Source organism: Vulpes lagopus, chromosome 1 (genome assembly GCF_018345385.1).
Source record: "Vulpes lagopus strain Blue_001 chromosome 1, ASM1834538v1, whole genome shotgun sequence".
NCBI lineage: Eukaryota > Metazoa > Chordata > Mammalia > Carnivora > Canidae > Vulpes > Vulpes lagopus.
Window position 1 is genome coordinate 141,872,117 of NC_054824.1, and position 27,243 is coordinate 141,899,359.

At 39.8% G+C, this 27,243-nt stretch overlaps 1 protein-coding gene across 5 annotated transcripts in view; it reads left to right on the top strand.

Moving 5' to 3' along the window:
- Positions 1-3,835: 3,835 nt before the first annotated feature.
- Positions 3,836-27,243, top strand: part of KATNAL2 (katanin catalytic subunit A1 like 2) — a 76,607-nt gene continuing 53,199 nt past the window's right edge. For 3 of the 5 annotated variants that reach the window (XM_041763420.1, XM_041763456.1, XM_041763430.1), the window contains exon 1: positions 14,201-14,281. In XM_041763420.1, coding sequence (XP_041619354.1) covers positions 14,231-14,281 — 51 coding nt within the window. In that variant the 5' untranslated portion in view covers positions 14,201-14,230. Of the gene's footprint in view, positions 4,103-14,200; positions 14,282-25,310; positions 25,334-27,243 lie in introns of those variants that run through there. The other 2 variants (XM_041763440.1, XM_041763448.1) reach the window with 2 other exon arrangements.

Here is a 27,243-nt window from a genome sequence, read left to right on the forward strand (position 1 = left end):
TAACTTTGACAACCCCACCCCCACCCCTGCCTCTTACTAGTTTTCTTAAGTTAGTGCCTTTCTGTTACTGTTTATTTTTAAGATTTTATTTATTTATTCATGAGAGACACAGGCAGGCAGAGACACAGGCAGAGGGAGAAGCAGGCTCCATGCAGGGAGCCTGATGTGGGACCCGATCCTGGGTCTCCAGGATCACCCTCTGGACCGAAGGCAGGCACTAAGCCACTGAGCCGCCCAGGGATCCCCATGTTTCAGATAGTTTTAGATAGTGTTTTCTGTTAGTAGCATCTGAAATAGAATGCTACTTGTCTCCCTAGACCAGATTACTAATTTGGCATCTTTTCTAAACTATACTAATACTCATTCAGTATTTGTTTTAACGAAAGCCTGAGTGGTAAAGACTAGATGGGTGGTCTGTCTCTTTACTGTCACAAACAGTTCAGCTCTGGTCTAAATTTGTATATCCTACTCACAAGAAAGATATCTCTGCACTTACTTGAATCTAACTTCCTTATAACGTGACATGCAATGTTCCTGGAGCAGAACTGAGGAGGAGGAAGGTGTGAAAATCTCACCACCACGTTAGGCCACATACCAAAGTACCACTTCCAGCCACACACAGAACTATTCCCCTTGAGGAATTCCATTAAATACAACTTTCTCCTCATTACATTTTCCTTTTTTTTTTTTAAGATTTTATTTTTAAGTAATCTCTGCACCCAACGTGGGGCTCGGATTTACAACGCCGAGATCAAGAGTCACACATTCCATAGACAGCCAGCCAGGCATCCCTCCTCATTACATTTTCAGTGATAAAATGTGTCAACACTTTTTATGGATTGAGGTTCTAGACAATCACCCAACTGGTCCACCCCCTTAACCTAGCTCCAATTAAAAAACATCAGTATTGGGACACCTGTGTCGCTCAGTGGTTGAGCGTCTGTCTGCCTTCAGCTCAGGGCATGATCCTGGAGTCCCAGGATGACTTCCGCACCAGGCTACTTGCACAGAGCCCGCTTCTCCCTCTGCCTGTGTCTCTGCCTCTCTCTCTGTCTCTCATGAATAAATAAATAAAATCTTTAAAAACAAATCAGTATTGTAATTAAAGTGTCCTAAGATTATACTACATGAAGTCAAAAGTCTCAGGAGTAGTTTTTCCACCTATTAGCTGTGTGACTTTAGCAAAGTCACAACCTCATTTTCTAATCTATAAAATGAACAATTATTCCTGAACTCAGAATGTTGAAGGATTAAATGAGATAAAGTATGTAACTTCACTTTATGAACTTAAAAATTGATAGATGGGGATCCCTGGGTGGCGCAGCGGTTTGGTGCCTGCCTTTGGCCCAGGGCGTGATCCTGGAGACCCGGGATCGAGTCCCATATCGGGCTCCCGGTGCATGGAGCCTGCTTCTCCCTCCGCCTGTGTCTCTGCCTCTCTCTCTCTCTGTGACTATCATAAATAAATTAAAAAAATAAAAAAAATTAAAAAAAATTGATAGATGATAAATTTTTTGTATCTAAAGAGCTGATAAACATATCCAAAAAATATTAAGAGATAATCATATATCCATATGCTATATCCTAGTATCTTTAGAAAAGACTCAATGTAGTTAGATCATGCATGAAATTTTGAATTCAGTTCCAAGCACCTCCTATTAATCCTTTTTCTTCCCATCTCTGAACCCGTCAATCCTCCCTGATCTCAACATCTCTCTTCCACTAATTTCTTCTCTCCATATAATCATTTTCAAGCCTCCTATAATTCCAAGTCACATTTCTTCCTTTGCCAAGCATACATCTATTTTAATCATATTTCTTCACTCCTTTACACTTTTCTGATAGTGTTTGACCTTAATCTTTACTGAAACTAATATCAAGGAAACCGAACAATGAATTTATTTTTAAATTTTATATACACAACTTTTTATTCTGAAATTTTTAAACACCAAGAAAAGTTGAAAGCATAATACGATGAACACCTGTATATTCCAACGAGATTCAACAATTATAGATATTTGAACAATAATTTTTATTAAGGTATAATTTACATACAATGAACTCATGTCTTAAGCTCTTCAGTTAGTTTTGAAAAATGCTTATTAAGTTACAGAACACTACCATTACCCCAAAATGTTCCAAGTTCTTTCTTGCCCCGTCCCAGTCAAGGTTCCCAAAAGAAGCAATCAATGATCTAATGTCTAATACTATATATAGAGAGAACTAAAAAATGAAAGAACATTCTCTACTTATTTTTAAGTGCTATAATATCTTTGACGCCAAAACTAAAAAAAAAAAAAAAAAAATAGTTTTCCCATCTAACTTATAAACACATCTTACTCTAGTAATACAAGGATGGTTTCACACAGCATATATATTAAACAACTTGGTAATTTGATCCAACTCACCACCTGAAAACAACCTAAAAATCTGGGTTTAGGGATCCCTGGGTGGCGCAGCGGTTTGGCGCCTGCCTTTGGCCCGGGGCCTGATCCTGGAGACCCGGGATCAAATCCCACGTCGGGCTCCCGGTGCATGGAGCCTGCTTCTCCCTCTGCCTGTGTCTCTGCCTCTCTGTCTCTGTCTGTGTGACTATCATGAATAAATAAATAAAATCTTTAAAAAAAAAATCTGGGTTTAGGGGCAGCCCGGGGGCTCAGCGGTTTAGTGCCACCTTCAGCCCAGGGCCCAATCCTGAAGACCTGGGATTGCGTCCTGCGTGGGGCTCCCTGAGTGAAGCCTGCTTCTCCCTCTGCCTGTGTCTCTGCCTCTCGCTCTCTCTGTGTGTCTCTCATGAATAAATAAATTCTTTTTTAAAAAATCTGGGTTTAGAAAAACAGAACCAAATGCCTAATATAAGGAATTATCCAACTAAAATCTTAGAAAGAAGTAATCCAGACAGTTAAACCAAACATTTGTCCTGAAGGCATTTGACAATCCAAAGTAAAATCTATAATATGAGCTCTGACTTTTGCAGGATTGTTGAGCAAGAGAGAAATAAATCTAAATCTATTGCCACAGAAGATGGAAAGTCTAATAAATACCCTTCATCTTTAATAAAAGACTGCATAGGGTAAAGATGTAAATCAGCACTTCCAAAGGTTGCAATTAGGTTTAACAGTAATCAGAAAATCTCAAGCTTTGTATACTAAATAAACAGGTCCTGTAGAGGCACTCTGCAGACACTGGGCAGAAACAATTAAGTCCTCTCCAAATTATATCACGATCCCAAACCTCAAATCACCCTGCACAGATAATTTTCCAAATAAAAGGACCAGCACACAGTAAAAAATCAGAATAAGACTGAAACCAAAGCACACTTACACTAAAAAATAAAAAGTTTGATAAGAAGAATCTAACAGAAACTCTATTCCAGAATTGAGAGGTTTAAGAACTCAATGCAGGGATGCCTGGGTGGCTCAGTGGTTGAGTGTCTGCCTTTGGCTCAGGGCATGATCCTGGAGTCCCAGGATCGAGTCCCACATTGGGCTCCTTGCATGAAGCCTGTTTCTCCTATCTCTGCCTTTCTGTGTCTCTCGTGAATAAATAAAATCTTTAAAGTAAAGAAAGAACTCAATGCATAAGTTTAATAGTATACACACTCTAAGAGAAAATAACCAGAATGTATATCAGAAGGCTATTTATTTTTTTAAAGATTTATTTCTTTATAAGAGAGAGTGAATTGGGGGGGGAGCAGAGGGAGACAGTCCTCAAGCAGACCCCACACACATACACCAAGCATGGAGCCTGACATGGAGCTGCATCCCCACGACCCATGAAATCACAACCTGAGCTGAAACCAAGAGTCAGACACTCAACCAACTGAGCTACACAGGCACCCTAGAAGGCTATTCAGAATGAAGCACAGAGAAAACAAAACAAAAAAATGGAAAATGCATAAGAAAATAATGGAGGCCTAGAAGATGATGTTGAAAAGGTCTAACAAATGTTTAATTGGAGTCCTCAAAGAACAAGAAAGCCAGAATGAGACAGAAGAATTATGTGAAGAGACAAAAATCTGAGATGTTCTAAACTGATGAAAAAAAAAACTCAGTGAAAGGGCAAAACCCTTTGCCATCCTGCCTAAGAACTTGACCTTCAGGTAATTTTCTAGCTTTGTTCACTGGGAGGGTAACAGAGGGTTACAATTTTTTAAAAAATGACCTCTGACTAGTAAATTGCCTCTGATTCAGGAGGAACTATAAATGAACTAACTATAAATACATGATGAGGAGGCCATACTTGGGTCTTTCCTGAGGGAGTTCAATTCACCAGTAAAATATAGCAGTTTTAAGTTTGTATGCAACTGATGGCATGACCTTCATGTGTTATACAGAACTACAATGAAAAATAGAATTAATCTGTAAGTATAGTGAAGCATTTTACTATACCTATCTTCATAATTGATAAAAAAGACAAAGAAAAAAATCATTAAAGTTATAGATTTTTGTTATGACATAATTAGCAAACTTGACCAAGTGAATTATAATGTGCAGAAAATGCATTATTTCAAGCACATATGGAATATTTCCAAAAATTAAACATATTCTGACAATAGAGCAAGTCTCAACAATTTTTAAAATTGTGGTAAAATACACATAAAATTTTCCATCTTAGCCCTTTTAAGTGTACAGCTCACTGCCATTAAGAATACTGATACTAAAAAAAAAAAAAAAAAAAGAATACTGATACTGGGTATCCCTGATGGCGCAGCGGTTTAGCACCACCTGCAGCCTGGGGTGTGATCCTGGAGACCCGGGATGGGGTCCCACGTCGGGCTTCCTGTATGGAGCCTGCTTCTCCCTCTGCCTGTGTCTCTGCCTCTCTCTCTCTCTCTCTCTCTCTCTCTCTCTGTCTCTATGAATAAATAAACAAAATTGAAAAAAAAAGAATATTGATACTATGGGCACCTGGGTGGTTCAGTGGTTGAGCGTCTGCCTTTAGTTGAGGGAGTGATCCTGATCTGGGGATCGAGTCCCTGCGAGGAGCCTATTTAGGCCACATACCAAAGTACTACCTCCAGCCACACAAAGAACTATTCCCCCTGAGGAGCCTGTTTCTCCCTCTGCCAGTGTCTCTGCCTTTCTCTCTGCGTCTCTTGTGAATAAATAAATAAAATCTTAAAAAAAAAAAAAAAAAGATTAGTCATACTGGGGGTGTCTGGGTGGCTCAGTCAGTCAAGCATCTAACTGGCTCAGGTCATGATCTCAGGGTCTTGGGATCTGGCTGAGCGGGAAATCATTTTGTCCCTTTCCCTCTCCCTCTACCCCTCCCTTTATGTATGCCCTCTCTGTCTCCCTGTCTCTCTCAAATAAATAAATGAAATCTTAAAAAAAAAAAAAAAAAGCATAGTCATGTTGGGGGCACCTGGGTGGCTCAGTCAGTTAAGTGGCTGACTCTTGATCTCAGCTCAGGTCTTGACCCCAGGGTCATGAGTTCAAGCTCCACATTGGCCTCCACTGTGGGTGTGGAGCCTACTTAAAACAAACAAAAAAAAGTTAGAGTAGTCACACTGTTGCACAACCATGTCACCATCCATCTCCAGAACTCTTTTTATCTTCCCAAACTGAAACTGTACTCATTTAAAAATAACTCCCTATTCTGCTCTGCCTCTAGCCCCTGGCAACCACCATCCTGCTTTTCCTATGACTACTCTCAGTATCTTACATAAGTGGAATTATACAGCATTTCTGTTTGTGACTGGCTTATTTCCCTTAAAATAGTGTATTCAGAGTTATATCCCTGTTATAGCATACATCAGAATTTTCTTCCTTTTTAAGGCTGAATAATATTCCTTTGTATGTATATACAATGTTTTGTTTATCTATTTATCTGTCAATAAACATTTAGGTTTATCTCAGTCAGTTTGGGCTACCAAAACAAAATATCACACACGGGGTAGCTTAACAACTTTTTTTTTTTTTTTTTAATCACAGTTCTGAAGGCTGGGAAGTCCAAGATCAAGGTGCCAGAAGATTTGGTATCTGATAAGGGCCCCCTTCCTGGTTTGCAGATAGCTCCCTTCTTGCTGTATTCTTACATAGCAGAAAGACAGAGCTCTGGGTTGTCATCTTCCTATAAGAACATTAATTCCATCATAGGGCCTCCACCCTCCAACCTTATCTAAACCCGAATACCATTACATTGGGAATTAGACCTTTAGCAGGTGGATATCAGGGAGTTGAGTAGAGCACAGACATTCTGTCCATAGCAGGTTGCTTCTACCTTTTGACTATGGTGAATAATGCTGCTATGAACATGGGTAGAGAGATACTTCTTTGAGACCCTACTTTCAAATTTTTTTTTTTTTTTTTTTTTTTAGTATCTACTCAGAAGTGGAATTGCTGGAGCACATGGTAATTCTGCTTTTTTGTTTTAAGGAACTGCCATACCCTTTTCAAAAGTGGCTGCACCATTTTACATTCCTACCAGCAATGCACAAGGGTTCCAAATTCTCCACATTCACATTAATACTTGTTATTTTTCTGTTTTTCAAAAGTTGCCATCTTAATAGGAGAAAGCTGGTGTTTCATCATTTTGATTTGCATTTCCCTAGTGATTATTAATGTTGAAAATCTTTTCATATGTTTATTGGCCACATGTCTATCTTCTTTGAAGAAATGTCTACTCAAATCCTTTACCAATTTTTAAATACAGATTGTTTTCTTGTTGTTGTTGAGTTTCACTAAATTTAAAAGGATTGAAATCATACAGATTATGATCTGTGCACAATTAAGGTAGAAATCAGTAAGAGATAACTAGAAAATCACCATATTTTTGGAAATTAGGAAGTAGCTTTCTAAATAACCTATGAGCCAATGAACAAAAATCACTACGAAAATGCAAAAACTATTTACCTGAATGAAAATACAACATACCAAAATCAGTGAGTTGTACTGAAAACCATAGTTATAGGGAAATTTATAACCTTAAACTTGCATGTCAGAAAAGAAAAGGGCTGGCAATCAGTTAGCCCTTCCTTTCCTTTCTTTCTTTCTTTCTTTCTTTCTTTCTTTCTTTCTTTCTTTCAGCAAAGCGCAGTTAGGTGTTCTAAGTCCCTTCTAGTTTATCAACATGCCACAGAAATTTTACCATTTTCTTTGTGACCTGAAAAAGGCTAGGAAGCACTCACCTAGAGAAACTCTTACACCGCACATACATAGTAGGAGGTATATAAAAGGGTATTTATTACATCACTGTTTGTAATAGTGAAGCACTGAAAAAAAACTTACCTTGTCCATCAAGAAGAGAGTGTGCTATGTTCCTGAAAAAAAGAATGCTATGTGTATAAAATAAGAAAAAAAATTAATAAGCCAGAGTTACACACAACAAATAGGCAAATTCCAAAAACCATGTGAAATGAAAAAATCAAGTTGGAAAAAGGTTAAATACCCTTTCTACAATTTTTTTCTGAAATATGAAACAATGGTATAGATTTACAGATATGTACATATGTGATAGAACTTCAAAAACACGCATGTGAATGATGAATACCAAAACCAGGACAGTGGGTACCTCTGAGAAGGGAATGGGATTGTAGGGTATTCTGCAGGATTCCATGATAGTTTTTTTTTTCTTAAAAACAAACAAACAAACAAACTCAAAAACAAAAAAAAACCACTTGAAGCAAAGATGGCACAGTGTTAATATATGACAGATTTGGAGGCACCCGGGTGACTCAGCGGTTGAGCATCTGCCTTTGGCTCAGCTCATGATCCTGGGATCCCGGGATCAACTCCCACATCGGGCTCCACACAGGGAGCCTGCTTCTCCCTCTGCCTGTGTCTCTGCCTCTCTCTTTCTCTCTGTGTCTCCCATGAATAAATAAATAAAATCTTTTTTAAAAAAAGTGACAGATTTGGAAAGTGGATGTATCAATCTACTTTCCTCTATATTTGTGTGCTTGAAATATTTCATAATAAAATAGGAAATACATCCTAGATCTGATACTTCTTTACAACTTCCCTGCTCCTGCTACCATCAGCCTGAGTGACTGTAGGAGCCTCCTGTCTTGTTTAGTTGCTTTCTATCTTGTCCTGCTATGATTATGTGCCACACAACAGCCAGCATGATATTTTATAGATATAAATCTGAGTTCACTGTCCCCTGATGCAAAACGTTTGAGTGGGTTTACAGCACTCTAAAAATAAAAATTACACTCCTTACCACAGTCCACAGGCCCTTGTGTTATCTCCAACACTTGGCTCTTAGTCTTTTTCCACTATCATTATTTGTGCCCCCAAACTTTTACCTTTCTTTTGGAACCTTTCACTAATCAAATGATATTAATTAATCGTTTATGGGTACAATTATTCCTAGAGTCCTCAGCTTCCACTAGAATATAAATTCCATGAAAGTGGGGACTTGGTGCTCTTTTGTAACCCCATTGCTAAGAATATCATTAAGTGTGATGCATTTTTTTTGGATGAATGAATAAATGATTTCTTTTTCATTCAAAAAGGAGGGGATTACACTTTAGTGGTTATAAAAAAAAAAAGGTACAATCAAACAGATGGAGGCTGAAAATTACAGGGTACTCTGTCAATGATAACAAAAGCTAAGACTCATTAAGCATTCATTATGCACCAGGCATTTCCAAGCACTGGGACCGCATCCTTCTTGGGGTGCATGTCAGTCTTGTTCCCCTTTTCATAGGCCCTAAAAAATCTGTTTGTGACATAGAAGCCTCCTCCCCAGTCCCAGCTAATTGGATCTGGATCGAACATGGGGTGAGAAAAGCCCATCTGTTAGCCAGGAGGAAGCAATCAGATGCTTTTTCTTGAAAATTGTGCTGAGAGTCGTGCGGGCTCAAAGAGTTTGAAGATGAGTCATGTTAATGGCAGGACATTTTTGAATGAAGGGGACAGCTGTTGAGGTTGCTGAAGCTGCACTGGTATCTGCCCTTTCTGGACTTTGTTGTTCAATGTTTCCTGGGCTTAAAGACATAGTCACCCCTCTGTCCTCCCAGTGACATCCAGTCCCTTCGTTTTTTAAAATGAATGCTGCTAAGTCTCTTTGTTTTGTTGATGATTCATTCTAAAGGCAGTAAACCACCTCTTAATCAAGGACACTTGATTAGGACAGTCTTCCCCATGCGTGGTCTCATTAAATTCTTGTAACATTATGAGAGGGTATTACTCTTCCCATTTTACGGACAAGGAGACAAGGCTTGAACAGGTCCAAAGCCATCCCTAAAATCACAGAGCAGTGAAAATTGCAATCCTGGTGTGACTCTGGAGAGGAGCCAGAGCCGCTCCATATTTCTGCAAAGGCAGCACTGTGCGGAGATGAGGTTAGGAAACGACAGCCAACATTTTAATACCCTGTAGGGTGCTGTACAAAATGACACTGATAAAAATGATGGGGCAAACCCCAGATTTCTTTTTAAAGATTTTATTTTTTGATGAGAAACACAGAGAGAGGCAGAGACAGAGAGGCAGAGGGAGAAGCAGGCTCCTCGTGGGGAGCCTGATGTGGGACTCGATCCCAGGACCCCGGGATCATGCCCTAAGGGCAGATGCTCAACTACTGAGGCACCTAGGGGCCCCAAAGCCCAGATTTCATTCTGCTCTTGGAGAAGATCCAGAAAAAGTGTTATTCTCACTTTTCCACAATCGTTGGCAGAGAGAGATTTATATCAATGCAGAATGGCTATATGATTAAAACGTTTTCTCTTTCTGTTGACAGAGTTGACAGTTTTTAAAGAATGGCAGGATTCTTTCTTTAGCAACATAAAAAACAGACTTTTAACAATATGTATTCGGAGATGACTTAGAGTTGACTGTCACAGGGTTTGCAATGAGGCAGGGATATTTCTTGTCATTCCTGATAACTTCCCCTCATTCTCGCATGTCTTGAGGAGCCCTACTAAAGGGGGTGTGACACAGTGAGGTTGTGAATACAGAAATCCAAGGTGTTTACTCAGGGAAGGGCTAGGGGAGAGAAAGGCACCAGGATTGATGGATTAAAGTCTGATTTGAAGAGAAAAATCAATCAATCAAAGCTTATGATTTAAAAACTGTCAGAATTCACTTTGTAGAACATCCTCGCTGTGAGAGAAAAAGAAAGTGGAATAATTTGTTTTCTCCAACGGAAGTTGAACTGTATTTTCTGACTTTGCTTCTCCCTCTTGCTCTGCCCCTCCCCCTGCTTGTGCCCTCTCTCTCATGGTCTTTCTTTCAAATAAGTCAATAAAAAATTTTTTTTTTTAAAAAAGGAAAATTTGCATTCATTTCTATTTTTCCTGATTAAGCAAACTCTATGTTCAATGTGGGGCTTGAACTCACCACCCTGAGATTGACAGTCGCTCTGCCAACTGAGCCACCCCAGCACCCCTGAGTTTCTTAAAGGGAAAACTTATGCATGTGCCTTTGCTTTTTCTTTTTAAAGCAGTGTATTTAATTAAAACTAACACTAAGGGGTGCCTGGGTGGCTGAGTCGGTTAAGTGTCTGACTTTTGGTTTCCGCTCAGGTCATGACCTTAGGGCCATAGGATTGAGCCCCACATCAGGCTCTGCTCAGTGCAGAGTCTACTTGGGATTTTCTCTCTGCCTCTGTCCCTCCTACTCATGCTTGCTCTCTGTCTCTCAAATAAATAAATAAATAAATAAATAAAATAAAAATATTTTTAAAAACTTAATTTTAAAACATGGTGAGATGAGACTGGGGAGAGATATACATGTTCAGATCCAAGTTTGGATGATCTGGGACACCACACAGGATTTTGGAGGTAGTAGTGTGGTAAGATCTCTGTTCTAGAAAACTAACTCTAGGAGTAACTCTGGCCAGATGATCTCCAAAGACCTTACCTGAGACTATACCCTCTCATTATAGTACCTGCTTCATTATTCTTCATCTGGACTGCTTCCAAAGCTTCCTTCCTGACCTCCCAACTCCTGGCAGTCACCTTTTCAAAGTTGCCTTAATTTCTGAAGAATATTTTCACTGGTTAGAGAATTCTAAGTTAACAGCATATTTTTTTCTTTCAGGACATAAGAGATTTTTTTTTTTTTTTTAAGATTTTATTCATTTATTCACGAGAGACAGAGAGAGAGGCAGAGACACAGGCAGAGGGAGAAGCAGGCTCCATGCAGGGAGCCTGATGTGGGATCCGGTCCTGGATCTCCAGGATCACGCCCTGGGCTAATGGCAGCACTAAACCCCTGAGCCACCTGGGCTGCCCTGTATTTTTATAATTAACTGGATTCTCAGATTGTTTCAATGTCTTGGCTATTATCAATAATGCTGCAATGAATTTAAGGATACAGATACCTGTTCAAGATGGTGATTTCATTTCCTTTGGATATATACCCAGAAGTGCAACTGATAGATTAAATGGTAATTCTATTTTTAATTTTTTGGAGGCGTCTCCATACCATTTTCCCTAGTGGCTGTACCAATTTATATTGCTACCAACAGAACATAAGAGTTCCTCTTCTTCATATCTTTGCCTGCCTTTTAAAAAATTTGTCTTCATAATAATAGTCATTCTAACAGGCGCTTTTGACTTGCATTTCCCTGATGATTAGAGGTGTTGAGCACCTTTTTGTGTATTTGTTATTCACTATATGTCTTCCATTTTTTTTACTGGATTGTTTGGGAGTTATTTTGCTATGGAGTTGTGTAAGTTCCTTCTATATTTTGGATATTAACCTCTCAGAAAGGTGGCTTGCAAATATTTTTCTTCCATTCCATAGGTTGTCTTTCCGTTTTGTTGATAATTTCTTTTGTTGTGAAGAATCTTTCTAGATTGATGTAGTCTAATCTGTTGATTTTTGTTTTTGTTGCTTGTGCTTTGGTGTCATATCCAAAGAAATCATTGCCAAGGCCTATGTTAAGGAGCTTTTCCCTATGTTTCCTTCTAGGAGTTTTATAGTTTCAGGTCTTATATTTAGGTTTTAATCCGTTTCAAGTTAATTTTTGTGAATAGTGTAAGATGGGGGTGCACAACTTCATTCTTGTGCATGTGAATATCTAGTTTTCCCAACACCATTTACTGAAGAGACTGTCTTTCCCCCACTGAGTATTCTTGGCTCACTTGTCAAATATTAGTCAATCAAAACAAATTTCTTAATGTGAGTCTTGGTTAGAAAAGTTTGAAAGCCAGTGGTCATGTGAATGAGATTCTTTAGAAAAAATTACATTAAATTTGGAAATAACACAAAACAGTATAGCATGACCTCCCAATGTCACACTAGAACAATGCTTAGGAGGTCAATCTCTATCCAATAGGACTTTCTGTGATGATGGAAATGTTCTATATGTGTGTTATTCAATTCTTCAGCCACTAGCTACATGTGACAGCTAAATACTAGAGACATGGCTAGTGTGACTGAGGGATTAAAAATTTAACTTTATTTAATTTTAATTAAAACTTGAATGTAAATGGACAAACTAGAGGAATGTATCTATGCCCCTGAGAAAAAATTCCAAAGGCTATGGTTGTATTGCTATGTAGAACATTAACCAGTTTTGTATCTAACCACGCAGTGTCACTCTGTTTTCTTTAAATGCCTGTGAATACCTAGTACCTCAAAATGCTCTTTAAACCACTTTTACCATTTAACTGCCTCCCTCCCTCAAGGACTTAAGGGAAATCTTTGACATATGTTTGTTTATACAAAGAAATGTTATGTTTTTAATTTTTTGAAAATCCTGTCAACAAAACAGTGTACTAAGTGCAGCGGGAAATGTATGTAAAAATCAGGAATCATTTTCTCTCTGTTTAAACTCTGGGTGGGCTAAGTGTAGTGATTGGAAAGGCTCCATTGAACTGTCCTAGAAAGTGATTTCCTGGGTGAGTCTTAGAGGCAATACAGGCTTTTATTATGCAAATGAGGTCAGAATGATCCTCTAAGGAAAATAAACTGCTCAGGAGCAGTTGAGATTCTTGTATGCTGGGGATGGGGAAGTGGGGGGTTGCCTGGGTTGGGGTGGGAATGACAGATGAAACTAGACAGGGAGGGTGGCCTCATGGTATAGTGGAAAAGCACACTGGCTTCAGTAAGGAGACCTAGTTTTGCTTCCTAACTTTATCTTGTTGGATAACTTAGAATTGGCTATTTGGCTCATTGGGCCCATTTTCACAACCATAAATTGGGAGTGTTAGTAACTTTTCCATGGGGTGTTAGGATTAAATTAGCTAACCACATAAATCATATAGTGCGTTGTCTGGTGCTACAGATGTTTTAATAAATTATAGTTACTATTTCTAAGTTTCAAATGGCGCTACATTTAAATAAGATAAAGGTGTAAAATAACGTATAATTGGCTCTCCTAATTAGGAAGTTATTGAAGACTCTAGTAAGAATAGGTTCAAAGGAGGAGGGGCGGAATGTATTGAGAAACAGGTGGGAGGTGAGGGAGTGAAGAAGAGGACAGCCAGTCCTTTCAAAAATCTTGAAGTGAATGGGAGAGAGGTGATTCAACTCAGCAATTTCAAGACGAGAGGTATCGTGTTCTTGTTTTTAGATTGAGCAAACTGGAATATTTTTGTATCCTAAGGTAGAGAATGGAAGAAGCAGCCTGAAGATAACGAGGAGGGGATGGTTCAGAGTAGGATTAACAGCAGAAACAGAAAGACTGTGAAGACACAAAGTAGTTAACACAAGAACATGGAGCAAAGTGTAAAGTCCATGTCTGTCCGCTTCTAAGGAGCATAGGTCTGAGGTGGAGGGAGTCGAGGAGAAGGGATAGGCTGATGCACACTCTGCACCCCAGAAAGCCTCCGACACCCAAAGTCCACAGCAGATTTTTCCCGTCTAAAAGGACCACTTGCCGACATTTCGAAGTTCTTTCCGCACCTTTGCCTTAATTCAGAGGGAGAAGGGGGCCTAGAAAAGACGGGATGTCAAAGTGTACTCTTGGGCACGCAAGCGTTGGGTCACAAAGGCCCGAACAACTGCCGAAACCAGAAACTGGGTAACTAGCCTTTTCGAGACAACTCAGCGAACCTAGACAGTTTCAAAGCCCGCCCCAAGCCTTGTCAATCACTCCTCCTCCCTCTCTTGATTGGTCAACGCTCCGGACCGACCGCGCTTATTTTAATATTGATTGGCATGAGAAAGAATCCATTTGTGCCCCGCGATTGGCCGAGCTGTTTCGGCTCCAGCCAATCGTGAAAGGGGGCGGGCTGGTTAAGCGTCAGGTTTCCCCAAGCCGCTTCCTCCGGGAGTAGCGGTCCAGCGAGCGACGGGCCCTTTTCACCGCAACGGCCCTAACGCGGAGGCTGATGGAGCTTTCTTACCAGACCCTCAAGGTCACGCACCAGGCACGGGAAGCGGTAAGGAAAGCAAAATACAAAAAAAGAACTGTACCAGCAGCGCCTCCCTCCTGTTGCGGCGGCCCGGTTTGCTTGTCTCCGGTTGCTATGGCGACAGAGGGATTCCTGCCCCGCCCTCTCCCAGCCGAGTGGCGCAGGCGCAGGGAGGGATCTTATTCCGTAATCCCCACTGGTCCAGTCCGCTGGCTGGGCTGGAGCCTGTGATGGGGATAGGACGGGTCTGGGACCCAGGCGGGGTTGGGGGTGCCTACAGGTTTAAGGAAAGGGACTGCAGTTTGTGATTTAGGGAACGGTGTGGTATTTGTTAGACCCGCTGTCTTGATGGGTGAGCAGGTGTGGTCAAAATGAAGCTTGTTGAAAGGCAGGGCAGCTCTGACCTGGGGGTTGGGACCCTGATTCTCCACTTACCAGGCTACTTACCAAGAACTTAGGTATTTAATTCCCCTCTCGGGCCTCCAGTTCTTGGGCTGTAATCCTCTTCTCACGGAGATTACTTGAACTTTACAGCACATACAGGGGTTTCTGTTGTATCATCTGCTAACTGGCCAGCTGTACTTTCCACAATACTGCACATGAATTGAGGACATACTCAGTGCCAGGCATTGGGGAAATAAAAACAATGCTTTGAGAGGAGGGGGGATAAATACAAGTAAAGTGAAAAAAATACTGATACCTCTGGAGATTCTGATTTACTGATTTTGGGTGGATTCTGTGCATCGACTTTTTTTTTTTTTTTTTTTAAGCCCAGCAGTGTGATTACAGTGTATAGCCAAGGTTATGAACCGCTGCCCTACTGTCTCCCACCTCAGAGATAACTAATAATACGGAAGAAGATAGAACCCTCTAGTTGGCCTTACATTCCCCTCTACCTACCAACCACTTTCTATTTCTCTCCAGCTTCTGGAAAGGGTTGGTGTTGCTAGTGTCTTATGTCTGGATTGTCCTCAAGCTCATTTCAATCTAACCCAAATTACCTGCATCAGAGCCTTTTGCGTTGGCTTTTAATAAAGCAGATTCCTGGACCTCACCATGACTTCCTTACTGAATCAGAAACAATCTGGGATGGAGTCTTGAAAAGTCCATTATAAACACACACACAGGTTTGAAAACCACTGCCCTAAATGGTCCCATACATTTTCATGATATCCAGTGCCATCTATATGCCAACAACCCCTACCCCCTAAACTGATTTTAGAATGGATTTCTTTGCTGGGTCCCAAGACCACATGGTATTCTAGAAGATGGAATACAGAGAGGACAATGAACCAACTGATTACCTGACAAATCTGGTGGGGTATCTCAAGTATCTGCATCTTAATTTGTTCAATAGCTTACTTTTTGCTTCCCTTCTAAAACCTGTACCTGTACCGTTCCCAGTCTTCCTCCACCTAGGAATGTGAAACCACCATCTGCCAGTTGCTCAAAAGAGAGTTCTGGGAGTCATCCTTAGATCCTTCCTCCTAGTCCCTTCTTTCTGTCCTCTACATAAGGAAGACATCAGCATTCTTACTGATTCTATTTCTATAATAGGTCATTAATCATCCCTATCTCCACAGCCAAGATTCTGATCCAAGCCACCATAATCTCTTACCTATACCACTGCAATAGCCTCCTAACTATTCTTCCTGTTGGATTTTACCTCCCTCTAGTCCATTCTTCATCCAATGATCTTAAAATTGTGTCACTCCCTGATTGGCATCCTTTTATGGGCTTTTCATTACACTTAGGATAAAACCTCCAAACCATGTGACCTACAGAGCACTGCAATGATGTGGCCCAGCTTTCATGTCTGGTCTCTTCCTTACCACTTTCTGCTTTGCCTCCCACTGATCCAGGCACATTCTCTTTAATCTTACATGTTTCTGAACTCCACATACTCTGTACCATACAAGTTAGTATTTAATTGTGATTTATTTTTATTTTTTTAAGATTTATTCAACAATTTTAGAAGAAGGGCAGAGGGAAGAGAGAGAGTATCCTGAAGCATACTCACTACTACAAAGCTATACTCATCAAAACAGTATGGAACTGGCATAAAAACAGACACATAGATCAATGGAACAGAATAAAAAACTCAGATATGGACCCACAACTATATGCTCAACTAATCTTTGAGAAAGCAGGAAGAAATATATAATGGATAAAAGAGCTTTTCTTTAACAGATGGTTTTGGGAAAGCTGGACAGCCACATGCAGAAGAATAAAGTGAAACTGGACCACTTTCTTATACCACACTCAAAAATAAATTCCAAATGGATGAAAGACCAAATATGAGACAGGAAACCATCACAATCCTAGAGGAGAACACAGGCAGCAACCTTTTTTGACCTTGGCTATACCAACTTCTTAATAGACACGTCTCTGGAGACAAGGGAAACAAAAGTAAAAATGAACTACTAGGGCTTCATCAAGAGAAACAGCTTCTGTACAGCTAACAAAACAATAAAAAAACTAACGAGCAAAGGGTTTATCAATCTTAGTAATTCTTTCAAAGAACCAGCTCCTAGTTTTGCTGATCTGTTCTGTTGTTTTTTTTATTTCTGTATCATCAATTTGTGCTCTAATCTTTATGATTTCTCTTACTCCTCCTGGATTTAGGCTTTATTTGCTGTTCTTTTTCCAGCTCCTTTAGGTGTATGGGTAGATTGTGCATTTGAGACTTTTTGTTTCACAACCAACACCGAAGTCATAAATTTTTAAAACTTATTTATTTTTGAAAGATTTTATTTATTTATTCATGGGAGACAGAGAATGAGGCAGAGACACTGGCAGAGGGAGAAGCAGGCTCCCTGCAGGGAGCCCGATGCGGGACTCGGTCTCAGACCAGGATCACTTCCTGAGCTGAAGGCAGACGCCCAACCGCTGAGCCACCCAGGTGTCCCAAGAAATACATTTATATGAGAATATTATAAGCAATGATATGCCAAAAAATTAGGCAAATCTGGAAGAAATGGATGCATTCCTGGAAACATAAACTACCAAAACTGAAACAGGAAGAAATAGAAAACCTGAACAGACCCATAACCAGCAAAGATATTGAAGCAGTAATAAAAAATCTCCCAACAAATTAGAGTCCAGGGTGAGATGGCTTCCTAGTGGAATTCTACCAAACATTTAAAGTAAAATTAATACCTATTCTTCTGAAGCTGTTTCAAAAAATAGAAATGGAAGGAAAATGTGCAAACTCATTCTGTGATGCCAGCATTATCTTGATCCCAAAACCAATAAAAAATATCCCACTAAAAAGGAGAATTATAGATCAATATCCCTCATGAATACAGATGCAAAAATTCTCACCAAGATACTAGTTAATAGGATCCAACAGTGCATTAAAAGGATTATTCACCATGACCAAGTGGGATTTATTCCATGGCTACAAAGGTGGTTCAGTACCCACAAATCAATCAGTGTGATACAGCACCATAAAATAAAGGACAAGAACCACATGATTCTCTCAATAGATGCAGAGAAAGCATTTGACAATATACAGCATCCTTTCTTGATAAAAACACCATATGTTAATGAAATTGAATTTAAATAAAACCATTCCATGCTCAGGGACTGGAACCAGAAAAGACTGAATAGCTAAAGAAATGTTGAAAAAGAAAATCAAAGCTGGTGGCATCACAATTCCAAACTTCAAGCTGTATTACAGAGATGTAATCATCAAAACAATATGGTACTGGGGCACCTGGGTGGCTCAGTGGTTGAGTGTCTGCCTTTGGCTCAGGTCGTGATCCTGGGGTCTTGGGATCGAGTCCCACATCGGGCTCCCAGCTGGGAGCCTGCTCCCTCCTCTGCATATGTCTCTCTTTCTGTGTCTCTCATGATTAAAAAAACAAAAAACAAAACAAGACAAAACAAAAAAACCAAGTTCTTTAAAAACAAACAAAAAAACCCCAGTATGTTACTGACCCCAAAACAGACACATAGATCAATGGAACAGAATAGAGAACCCAGAAATGGACCCTCAATTAATCTTCGATAAGGCAGGAAAGAATATCCAATGGAAAAAAGAGTCTCTTCAACAAATGGTGTTGGGAAAATTGGGTAGCCCCATACGGAAGAATGAAACTGGACCATTTCCTCACACCATACACAAAAATAGACTCAAAATGGATGAAAGACTAAATATGAGACAGTAATACATCAAAGGCAAGGGAAACAAAAGCAAAAATGAACTATTGGGACTTCAAGATAAAAAACTTTTGCACAGCAAAACAGTCGACAAAATTAAAAGACAACCTACAGGATGGGAGAAGATATTTGCAAATGTCTTATCAGATAAATGACTAGTATCCAAAATCTTTAAATAACCTATCAAACTCAACACCCAAAAGCAAATATTCCAGTCAAGAAATGGGCAGAAGACATGAACAGATATTTCTCCCTAAAGAAGACATACAAATGACCAATGAACACATGAAAAAATGCTCAACTTATCAGTCCGTACAGGGAAATACAACTCAAAACCACAGTGAGATATCACCTCACACCAATCAAAATGGCTAAAATTAACAACTCAGTAAACAACTGATGTTGGCAAGGATGTGAAGAAAGGGGAGCCTTTATGCACTGTTGGTGGGAATGCAAGCTGGTGCAGCTATTCTGGAAAACAGTATGGAGGTTCCTCAAAAAGTTAAAAATAGAGCTTCCCCAAGGCCCAGCAATTGCACTACTAGGTATTTATCCAAAGGATACAAACATAGTGATTCAAAGGGGCACATGCACCCCAATGTTTATAGCAGCAATGTCCACAATAGCCAAAATATGGAAAGAGCCCAGATGCCCACCAACAGATGAATGGATAAAGATGTGGTACACACACACACACACAGGTGTATTACTCAGCGATAAAAAAGAATGAAATCTTGCCATTTGCAACGACGTGCATGGAACTAGAGGGTATTATGCTAAGCAAAATAAATCAGTCAGAGAAAGACAAATACCATATGATTTCACTGATGTGGAATTTAGGAAACAAAACAGATGAACACAGCGGATGGGAAGGAAAAATAAAATTAGATAAAAACAGGAAGGGACACAAACCATAAGAGACTTTTAAAAAAGATTTTATTTATTTATCTGAGAGAGAGAAAGCACAAGCAGAAGGAGGGGCAGAGGGAGGGGGAGAAGCAGACCCCTCACTGAGCAGGGAGCCCAATGTGGGACTCGGTCTCAAGACCCTGAGATCATGACCTGAGCTGAAGGCAGATGCTTAACCAACTGAGACACCCAGGTACCCCAAGAGACTCTAACTATAGGAAACAAACTGGGTTTGTTGAAGGGGAGATGGGTGGAGGGGACGGGGTAATTGGGTGATGGGCATTAAGGAGGGCACTTGATGTAATAAGCATTGGGTGTTACATGTAAGTGATGAATCACTAAATTCTACCTCTGAAACTAGTAATACATTATATGTTAATTAAGTTGAATTTAAATAAAAAAATTTAAAAAAGAAGAAAGGAGAGGGAAACCTTGAACAAAAACAAAAATAGGGATCCCTGGGTGGCGCAGCGGTTTGGCGCCTGCCTTTGGCCCAGGGCGCGATCCTGGAGACCCGGGATCGAATCCCACATCAGGCTCCCGGCGCATGGAGCCTGCTTCTCCCTCCGCCTGTGTCTCTGCCTCTCTCTTTCTCTCTGTATGACTATCATAAATAAATAAAATTAAAAAAAAAAAACAAAAAAAAAACAAAAATAAAACAACAACAAAAACCTCAAAATAAATGTAGTATCTGATTAAAATAAGACTTTTTCCAATTTGTAGACTTCTGTGACTTTCTTTTTTTCAACTTGAATTTAAGATCCTCTTAAATGTGCTAAGGGCAAGGAAGCTCTGAGGAACAATTGCTTTAGTGTTTTTAATTTGACCATACAATTCAAAACAAGTAAACAGTAATTGGTATCAATGCACAAGAATGCTCTCTGGAATGCTATAATTGATCCACACATTCATGTGTACACACAGAATAATCCTGGAACAAAGTTAATTTTATTTATTTTCATATGTCATTATATATACTTTTCAGAAGTTGTGACTTTGCCTCTGTGAGACTTTTATATTAAAAAAATACCTGCTATAAGTGTTAGCTAATTAATGAGGTGGTTGACTAGGTTTTTAAACGAGTGTTGTTAAATGCCTTAGCTTTTATTAATTGCACAGGCCCCTAAAAAAAAGAGTAATTGAAAATTTAATTACATCAATGTTTTTCTTGAAAGAACTGAGGCTTATTAAACTTTAAATGTTCAAACATTTAAGCATCTATTGAAATACCAATAGCAATAAACAATGTGCAGTTCTAAATACTAATTAAACAAACTCTAAATCACCATAAAGCAAAGCTGAATTTTAAGTAACTTTTATATTTTAAGTGCTCTTCTCTGCTCTTGCATAAAGAAGATTAACCACTTCACTACTGACCACTGCAGCAGCCTTGCAGGCATCTCCTAAGATGCTGTGGCAACTGTGGGATGTGGACCAAGAAAGGGAGACTAATCATTCAACCTGGAACATTTTGCTAATGTCACACTGCTACTCTTTGGAGACTTGTTTTTGCACCTTATTTCTCTTTTAACCACTAGAAGATAATATGAAAGTATACAGATATGAATTTGTATATTTGATGGTTTGGGTTAAAAATATCCCTCCTTGGGGCAGACCCGGTGGCACAGTGGTTTAGCGCCGCCTGCAGCCCAGGGTGTGATCCTGGAGGCCCTGGATCGATCCCACATCTGGCTCCCTGGGTGGAGCCTGCTTCTCCCTCTGCCTGTGTCTCTGCCTCTCTCTCTCTCTCTCTGTGTCGCTCATGAACAAATGAATAAAATCTTAAAAAAAAAAATACCCCTTCTTTTGGAAAAATAACATTTTTTAGGTTTTATTTTATTTTATTTTAAGATTTTATTCATTTATTCATGAGAGACACACAGAAAGAGGCAGAGAGACACAGGCAGAGGGAGCAGCAGGCTCCCTGCAGGGAGAGCTGGATGTGGGACTCAATCCCAGGACCCCAGGATCACAACCTCAGCCGAAGGCAGACACTCAACCACTGAGCCACCCAGATGCCCCAGGTTTTATTTTTAAATGTAAAATGTATATATCTCACCACCCAGATGTCTCTCTCTCTCTCTCTCTCTCTCCTTCTTAAAGATTTTATTTATTTGAGAGACACAGAGAGCATGTATGTGCATGTGAGAGCAGGAGAAGAGGAAGAGAATCTCAAACAGACTCCTTACTGAGCTTGGAGCCTGATGTGGGGTTTAATCCCATGACCCTGAGATCATGACTTGAGTGTGGACTTAGATGGTTAATAGTGGGAAGAAAGGGGACCAGAGAGGAGTGAGCTGTGCAAACAAATTGTTCCATATTTCTGAGGTTTTGGATGAAAACTGAGCTGTGCATTCATTCATAGAGTGAAAATGTACAAAGCTGGGGAAAAGCCAGTTACCAAGGAATGATAAGCTGAACAACTAGTGGTATTCATATAACCTCCTTATAACATTGAGAGACATTGTAACGCCAAGACCAACAAGTGGAGAAACGCTGTGGAGCAGCAGAGCACTCTAGAGGTACCAGTAAGGCCGTGCATTAGGAGAAAGCTAAACTAGCCCTAGAGTAAGGCTACTGTAGATCTCTCTCTCTCAACAAAGCTTAAAAGGAAGGCTTGGTAGAATCAGACTTACCTGCAAATAACTATCTGCTAAATAAAACTCAACACACTTAAAAGAAGACAAGAAAATCCAGGCATTCACAAAAACTGGGATCTGATTAAAACACACACACACACACACACACACACACACACACACACACACACCACTATCGGTTATTAGAAACAGGAAAAGATAACAAAACCAGGACAAAAATCAGTCAACAGAAATAGATTCTGAAATATGCAGGAGACAGAATTAGCAGACAAGGACTTTAAAAATAGCGATTATAAATATGTTTAAGGATTTAAGGACAAAATAATTCTAAAGAGGAAAAGACCAGAAGATACAAAAAGAATAAAACACAACTCGCAGAGTTGAAGAGGACAATATTTTAATCAGAAAGACTCACTGGAAACTATCTAACCTGCAGCACATGGGAAAAAGTTGAAGAAAAAAAAAATGGACAAAGCCTCAGTGACATGAAGGACAATGGCAAGTAGTCAGACATAGATGCAGTTCATATCCCAGAGCAGAGAGGAAGAGGAGAAAAAAAAAATACAAAGACATCGTGGCCAAAATTTTCCCACAGATCCAAGAAACTCAAAACCTCCCATGCAGAATACACACTTGTTGGCTGTGACAAAGCAAGCTGCTGTGTTACAAGGGGCCCTCTGGAGACATGCATGTGGCAAGGAACTGAAGGAAGTGTCCAGCCAACAGCCAACAAGAAACTGAGGCCCACAGTCCTCCAGCTCATGAGGAACTGAACTCTGCCAACAACCATAGGGGCAGAAGGGACATGTTGGGGTGATGATAGAGATATTCTAAATGTGGATTACGGCATTGATTCTGTATGTGCACACATTCCCAGGCCCGGACACTGAAAATGAATGTGTCCGGGCCTGGGAATGAGTACACTGGGCCATGTGTAAATGATGCCTTAATAAAGGTGATTTCAAACATGGCCTAAAAACTCAAACGGTACTTAACAGAAAGATATACAATGGAAAGTAAATGCCTTCTTCCCTACTCGCCACCCACTCTCCGTCTCTGCCTTCTCACTTGTCAGGAACTGTTGTCTGTGTTTATTCTGTATCTATTTAGAAATATATTTGCCTGTCGTAAGTGCATATGTATTTAAGTATTTTTTCTTTTCATGGAAGAGATCGTTTTCTTCATTCTGTATTTCTGCCTTACTTTATTACCTGTCTTGTAAGTCTTTTCACAAAGATTTCTGGAGAGCCTGAGTCAGCTACATTAAGTTCCGGAGATACGGTACTGAGAAAAAGACACTGCTTCTACCTGCATGGTGGTTATATTGTAGTAGGGAAGGAAGCTAACAGGTAAACAGAAGCCCAAGGAGAGCAATTGTGAAACAAAGAGCAGCCATAAGTCCAACTTTATTAGGGTATGCCCAACAATTTGCTACGGTGATTTTATCAGTTTATATTGCCCTCGCAATGCATGAGAATCGCCATCGTTCCACATCCTGAGCACTATTTGGTATTATCAATTATTTATCCTTTATTTTATGTCTCCTTGATTACAAATGAGGTCAAGTACCTTTTGGTTTGTGTATTAGCCATTTGGATACCTCATTTTGCAAAGCACCTATTTCTCTTGTGCATCTTTTGGGTTATTTTGTCTTTTTAATTGATTTTGGGGGGAACTCACTATATATTTGCATATTAATTCTTTTAAGTGCTGATATTTGCAGCATGCCAATATGTTCTCTTTTATGAACACAAATTTATATTTTAATAAAGGTCGCTTTATTCATCTTTTCTTCTATAGCTAGTGGGTGTTTTGTATCCTCAGAAAATCTTTCCTATTCCAAAATCATGAAGATGTTCTCTTATAGTCTGACAATCTTACTGTGTCCACATTTAGAACTGTAATCCATTTGAAACTGGTTTGTGTGTGCATGCACACACACACACACATCTGTGTGTAAGGTATAAGGTAGGACATACAATTTTTCCAAAGCATTTACCAAAAAGGTGTCCTTTCCCACACTGTTCTTCATCTGTGTATATGCAGAATTGTTTCTGGGCCCTTGAGTCTGTTGCACTGGTCTTGTCTATTTCCTGTGCTAATACCACACTCTCTTAATAACTGTAGTTGCACAATCTTGATACCTGTGAAAGCAAAGACTTGAAGTGCCTGGGTGGCTCGATAGGTTAAGCATCTCCCTTTTGCTCAGGTCATGATCCTAGGGTCCTAGGATTGAGCTCTGCATCTGGCTCCCTGCTCAGTGGGGAGTCTGCTTCTCTCTTTCCTCCCGGGCTCATGCTTTCTGTCGCTATCTCTGTTTCTCTCTCAAATAAATAAATAAAATCTTTTTAAAAAATTAAAAAAAGAAAAGATTTCTAGTGGTTCTTTGTTGTCAAATAGTTACCATTACTGACAATACATGTATTTTAGAAACAACTTGTCAAAATCCACAAGGATTACCAGATTTTGACTTGGATGGAATTGAATCTGAAGATAAACTTGAGGAGAACTGACAAAAAATGAATCTTCTGATCAATGCCTATCCTTTATATTCCAACTTCCTTAATTTTTTTCAGTAGCAATTTAGAGTTTTCTACATAGAGATTTTGCCCATCTTTTATTAGATAGACTTTTAGTTTCTTGATACTATTGTAAATGGTTTTCACATCATTGTAAATGGTTTCTTGTTTTTTAACTTCATCTTGTGTTTATTATTGATATGTAGAGATACAATTGATTTTTGTATACTGATTTGAGCAGCATTGAAAAATTCATTTATTCATTCTAGGATTATTTGTGGATTCTTTTGACTTCTTTATACAGTCATTATCCTTGAATAAAGTCAGAGTTTATTCTTTCCTTTTAATTCTTATGCCATTTGTTTTTCTTGCCTAGTTTTACTGGTTAAGACTTCTGATATAATGTTGAATAGAAGTGGGGATAAGAAGCATTATTGTTCCTGAGGGGGGAGGTACTAGCAATCCAGGACATCTTTTTTTTTTTTTTTTTTTTAATGTAGGCCCCACATCTAGCATGGAGCCCAACAAGGGACCTGAACTCATGACCTTGAGATCGAGACCTGAGCTGAGATCAAGAGTCGGACACTTAATCAGCTGAGCTGCCCAGGAGCCCCTCAATCCAGGAACATTTTAATCCAGTTTCAGGAACTGAGATATTTCTGGATCACATAAAGAATGGGAGATTGAGCTTAGGCAGTTTAACTTCTCCTTTGTCCTTTTTCTTGGGACTGAGCCCTTTACAGGTTTTACCACGGTTTCCTGTTATGCTGGGTCCTGGATTCCTACTTCTGCACCTTTAGCACCTTGAGGTTGTCAAATATACTACTCAGCCTTTTAGAAGCAGGCAAATGAACTTGAGGAAAAGTGACTTCAAATGCCTTGGTCAGGTCTGTGCATTACTGAATACATACACATACATACACACACACAGGTATATCTGTAGGGTAAAATTCTATAAGTGAAGCTGCTCTATTAAAGAGTTTTTATGTCTGTATATTTGACATACATGCATCTGTAGAATAAAATTCTCTTGGAAATAAATGAAAACCATCCAAATGAGAACAGAAGCCATTTATTGAGAATTTGCTGTAGCAAGGGACTCAGGTACCATCACTTTCATCTAGCAGAGACTCCAAGGCAAGTCAGGGAGTAGGAAAGCTTTACAGTGAAAAAAAGGGAAGGTTTCAGGTATTTTCTGACTACAGGGTATTGACTTGGGAAAGCTGAAGGCAGGCTAACTAGAAGCAGGGCACCTTCTGGGGCTGATTTGGAGAGCACAGTTGGCTTTTCCTGCTTGGTCCTGATTTGGAAACTACGGGCAAAAATCGGGAGGCTGGCAGGTGTTGATCAAATCTTGATCATTCTGGGCCAGTTACTACAGAGGCTGTGATTTTGTTTCCTGGACTGCTACAGAGTTTGTGGTTTGGTTTTCTGAGATGGTTGCTGCAGAGATTGTGGTTTGGCTTCATGAGCTTATGTGGGTCTGACCACTGTCCATTTATATATTCAGTCTCATCCTAAAACTGATGTGGCTGTACCAAAGAATATATACATTCAACATTTTGCCTAGTAACTTAGTAAAAGTTGTATCAATTTATAGGTCTCCTAGAAATGCATGATAATTTGCTCTGATGCAGCAGGCTGTCCTTTTGAACTTTACTCATCAAATTGGTAAAAATTTGTATCACATTATGCCTTTCATTTGCTTTTGTATAAGATTGGGTATCTTATCGTATATTTATGAGCCATTTGTGTTTCCTTTCCAGTGGACTATCTTTTCCTGTGTTTTGCACATTTTTATAGTAAATTGTTGGTCTTTTTTTCCCATTGATTTATAGGTACTTATGATATATAAAGGAAGTTGGTCTTTTGAATGTTAATAAAAATTGTAGATATCTTTCCCAGATTGTTGTCCTTTGATCTTGTTTTTGATTTCTAAAATTTTTATGTAGCTAAATTTATCACTTTTTTTAATGAATGGTTTCTGGGGTTTCTGTCCAAGAAGGCCTTGTTTTCTCTGAGATTAAAACACACACACACACACCAACCATGCCAAGTAGTTTTATTTATTAAGTACAATCTGGGGATACTATTTTTTAACTAAAACGCTGTCTTATTGTTTACTGAGTGGCAACTTGACAAAGTATAACGAATCTTCAAATCCTCAGTGAAACTGAGACTTCTTCACATCCTCAGAATTTGAAAGTATTCTCCAGGCAGGGAGGCTGTTGCACAGATGCCCACAGGCACAACTTCTGAAAAGTACAGGAGTCAAGAGCCCAAAAGTTTCCACAAAGCCCAAGATTCTGGTCTCCTTAGGAAGTCCCATCCCCGAACCTCCACTGCCCGCCTTTTCCTCCCAGCACATTCCATGTCCAGGGCAAGTCCTCAGTTTATCGTTGGGAAGATCTCTTCTTGAAATCTTTTCATCATCTTGGGCATCACTGGGGCAATTTTTCTTGGCGGGTTTCCCACTGCTGACCACCACGCCCAGTGGGCACTGCCGGAGCTCCGGCAGTCACAGGCCGGCTCCTTGGCGAAGAGTTCAAGCTGTTGTTCTGGCACTGCTGCAAAGAGTGCGGCTGCTCCCTGTGGGGTATGGTGCTGGCTTGATGAGCTGCTGCTCCTTTCAGAATTCTGGCCCCCTCAAACATCAGAAGGGGGCTGGGCCACACGGTTGAGAAGGACCAGCTTTGCCCATCAGCCTTTGGGCTTATTGGCAGGTGCAGCCCCGATATTCATTGTCAGTACGTAGCTGCCGTTCTCGGGCATCCTGAGGCCGCACGTATGTCTCCCA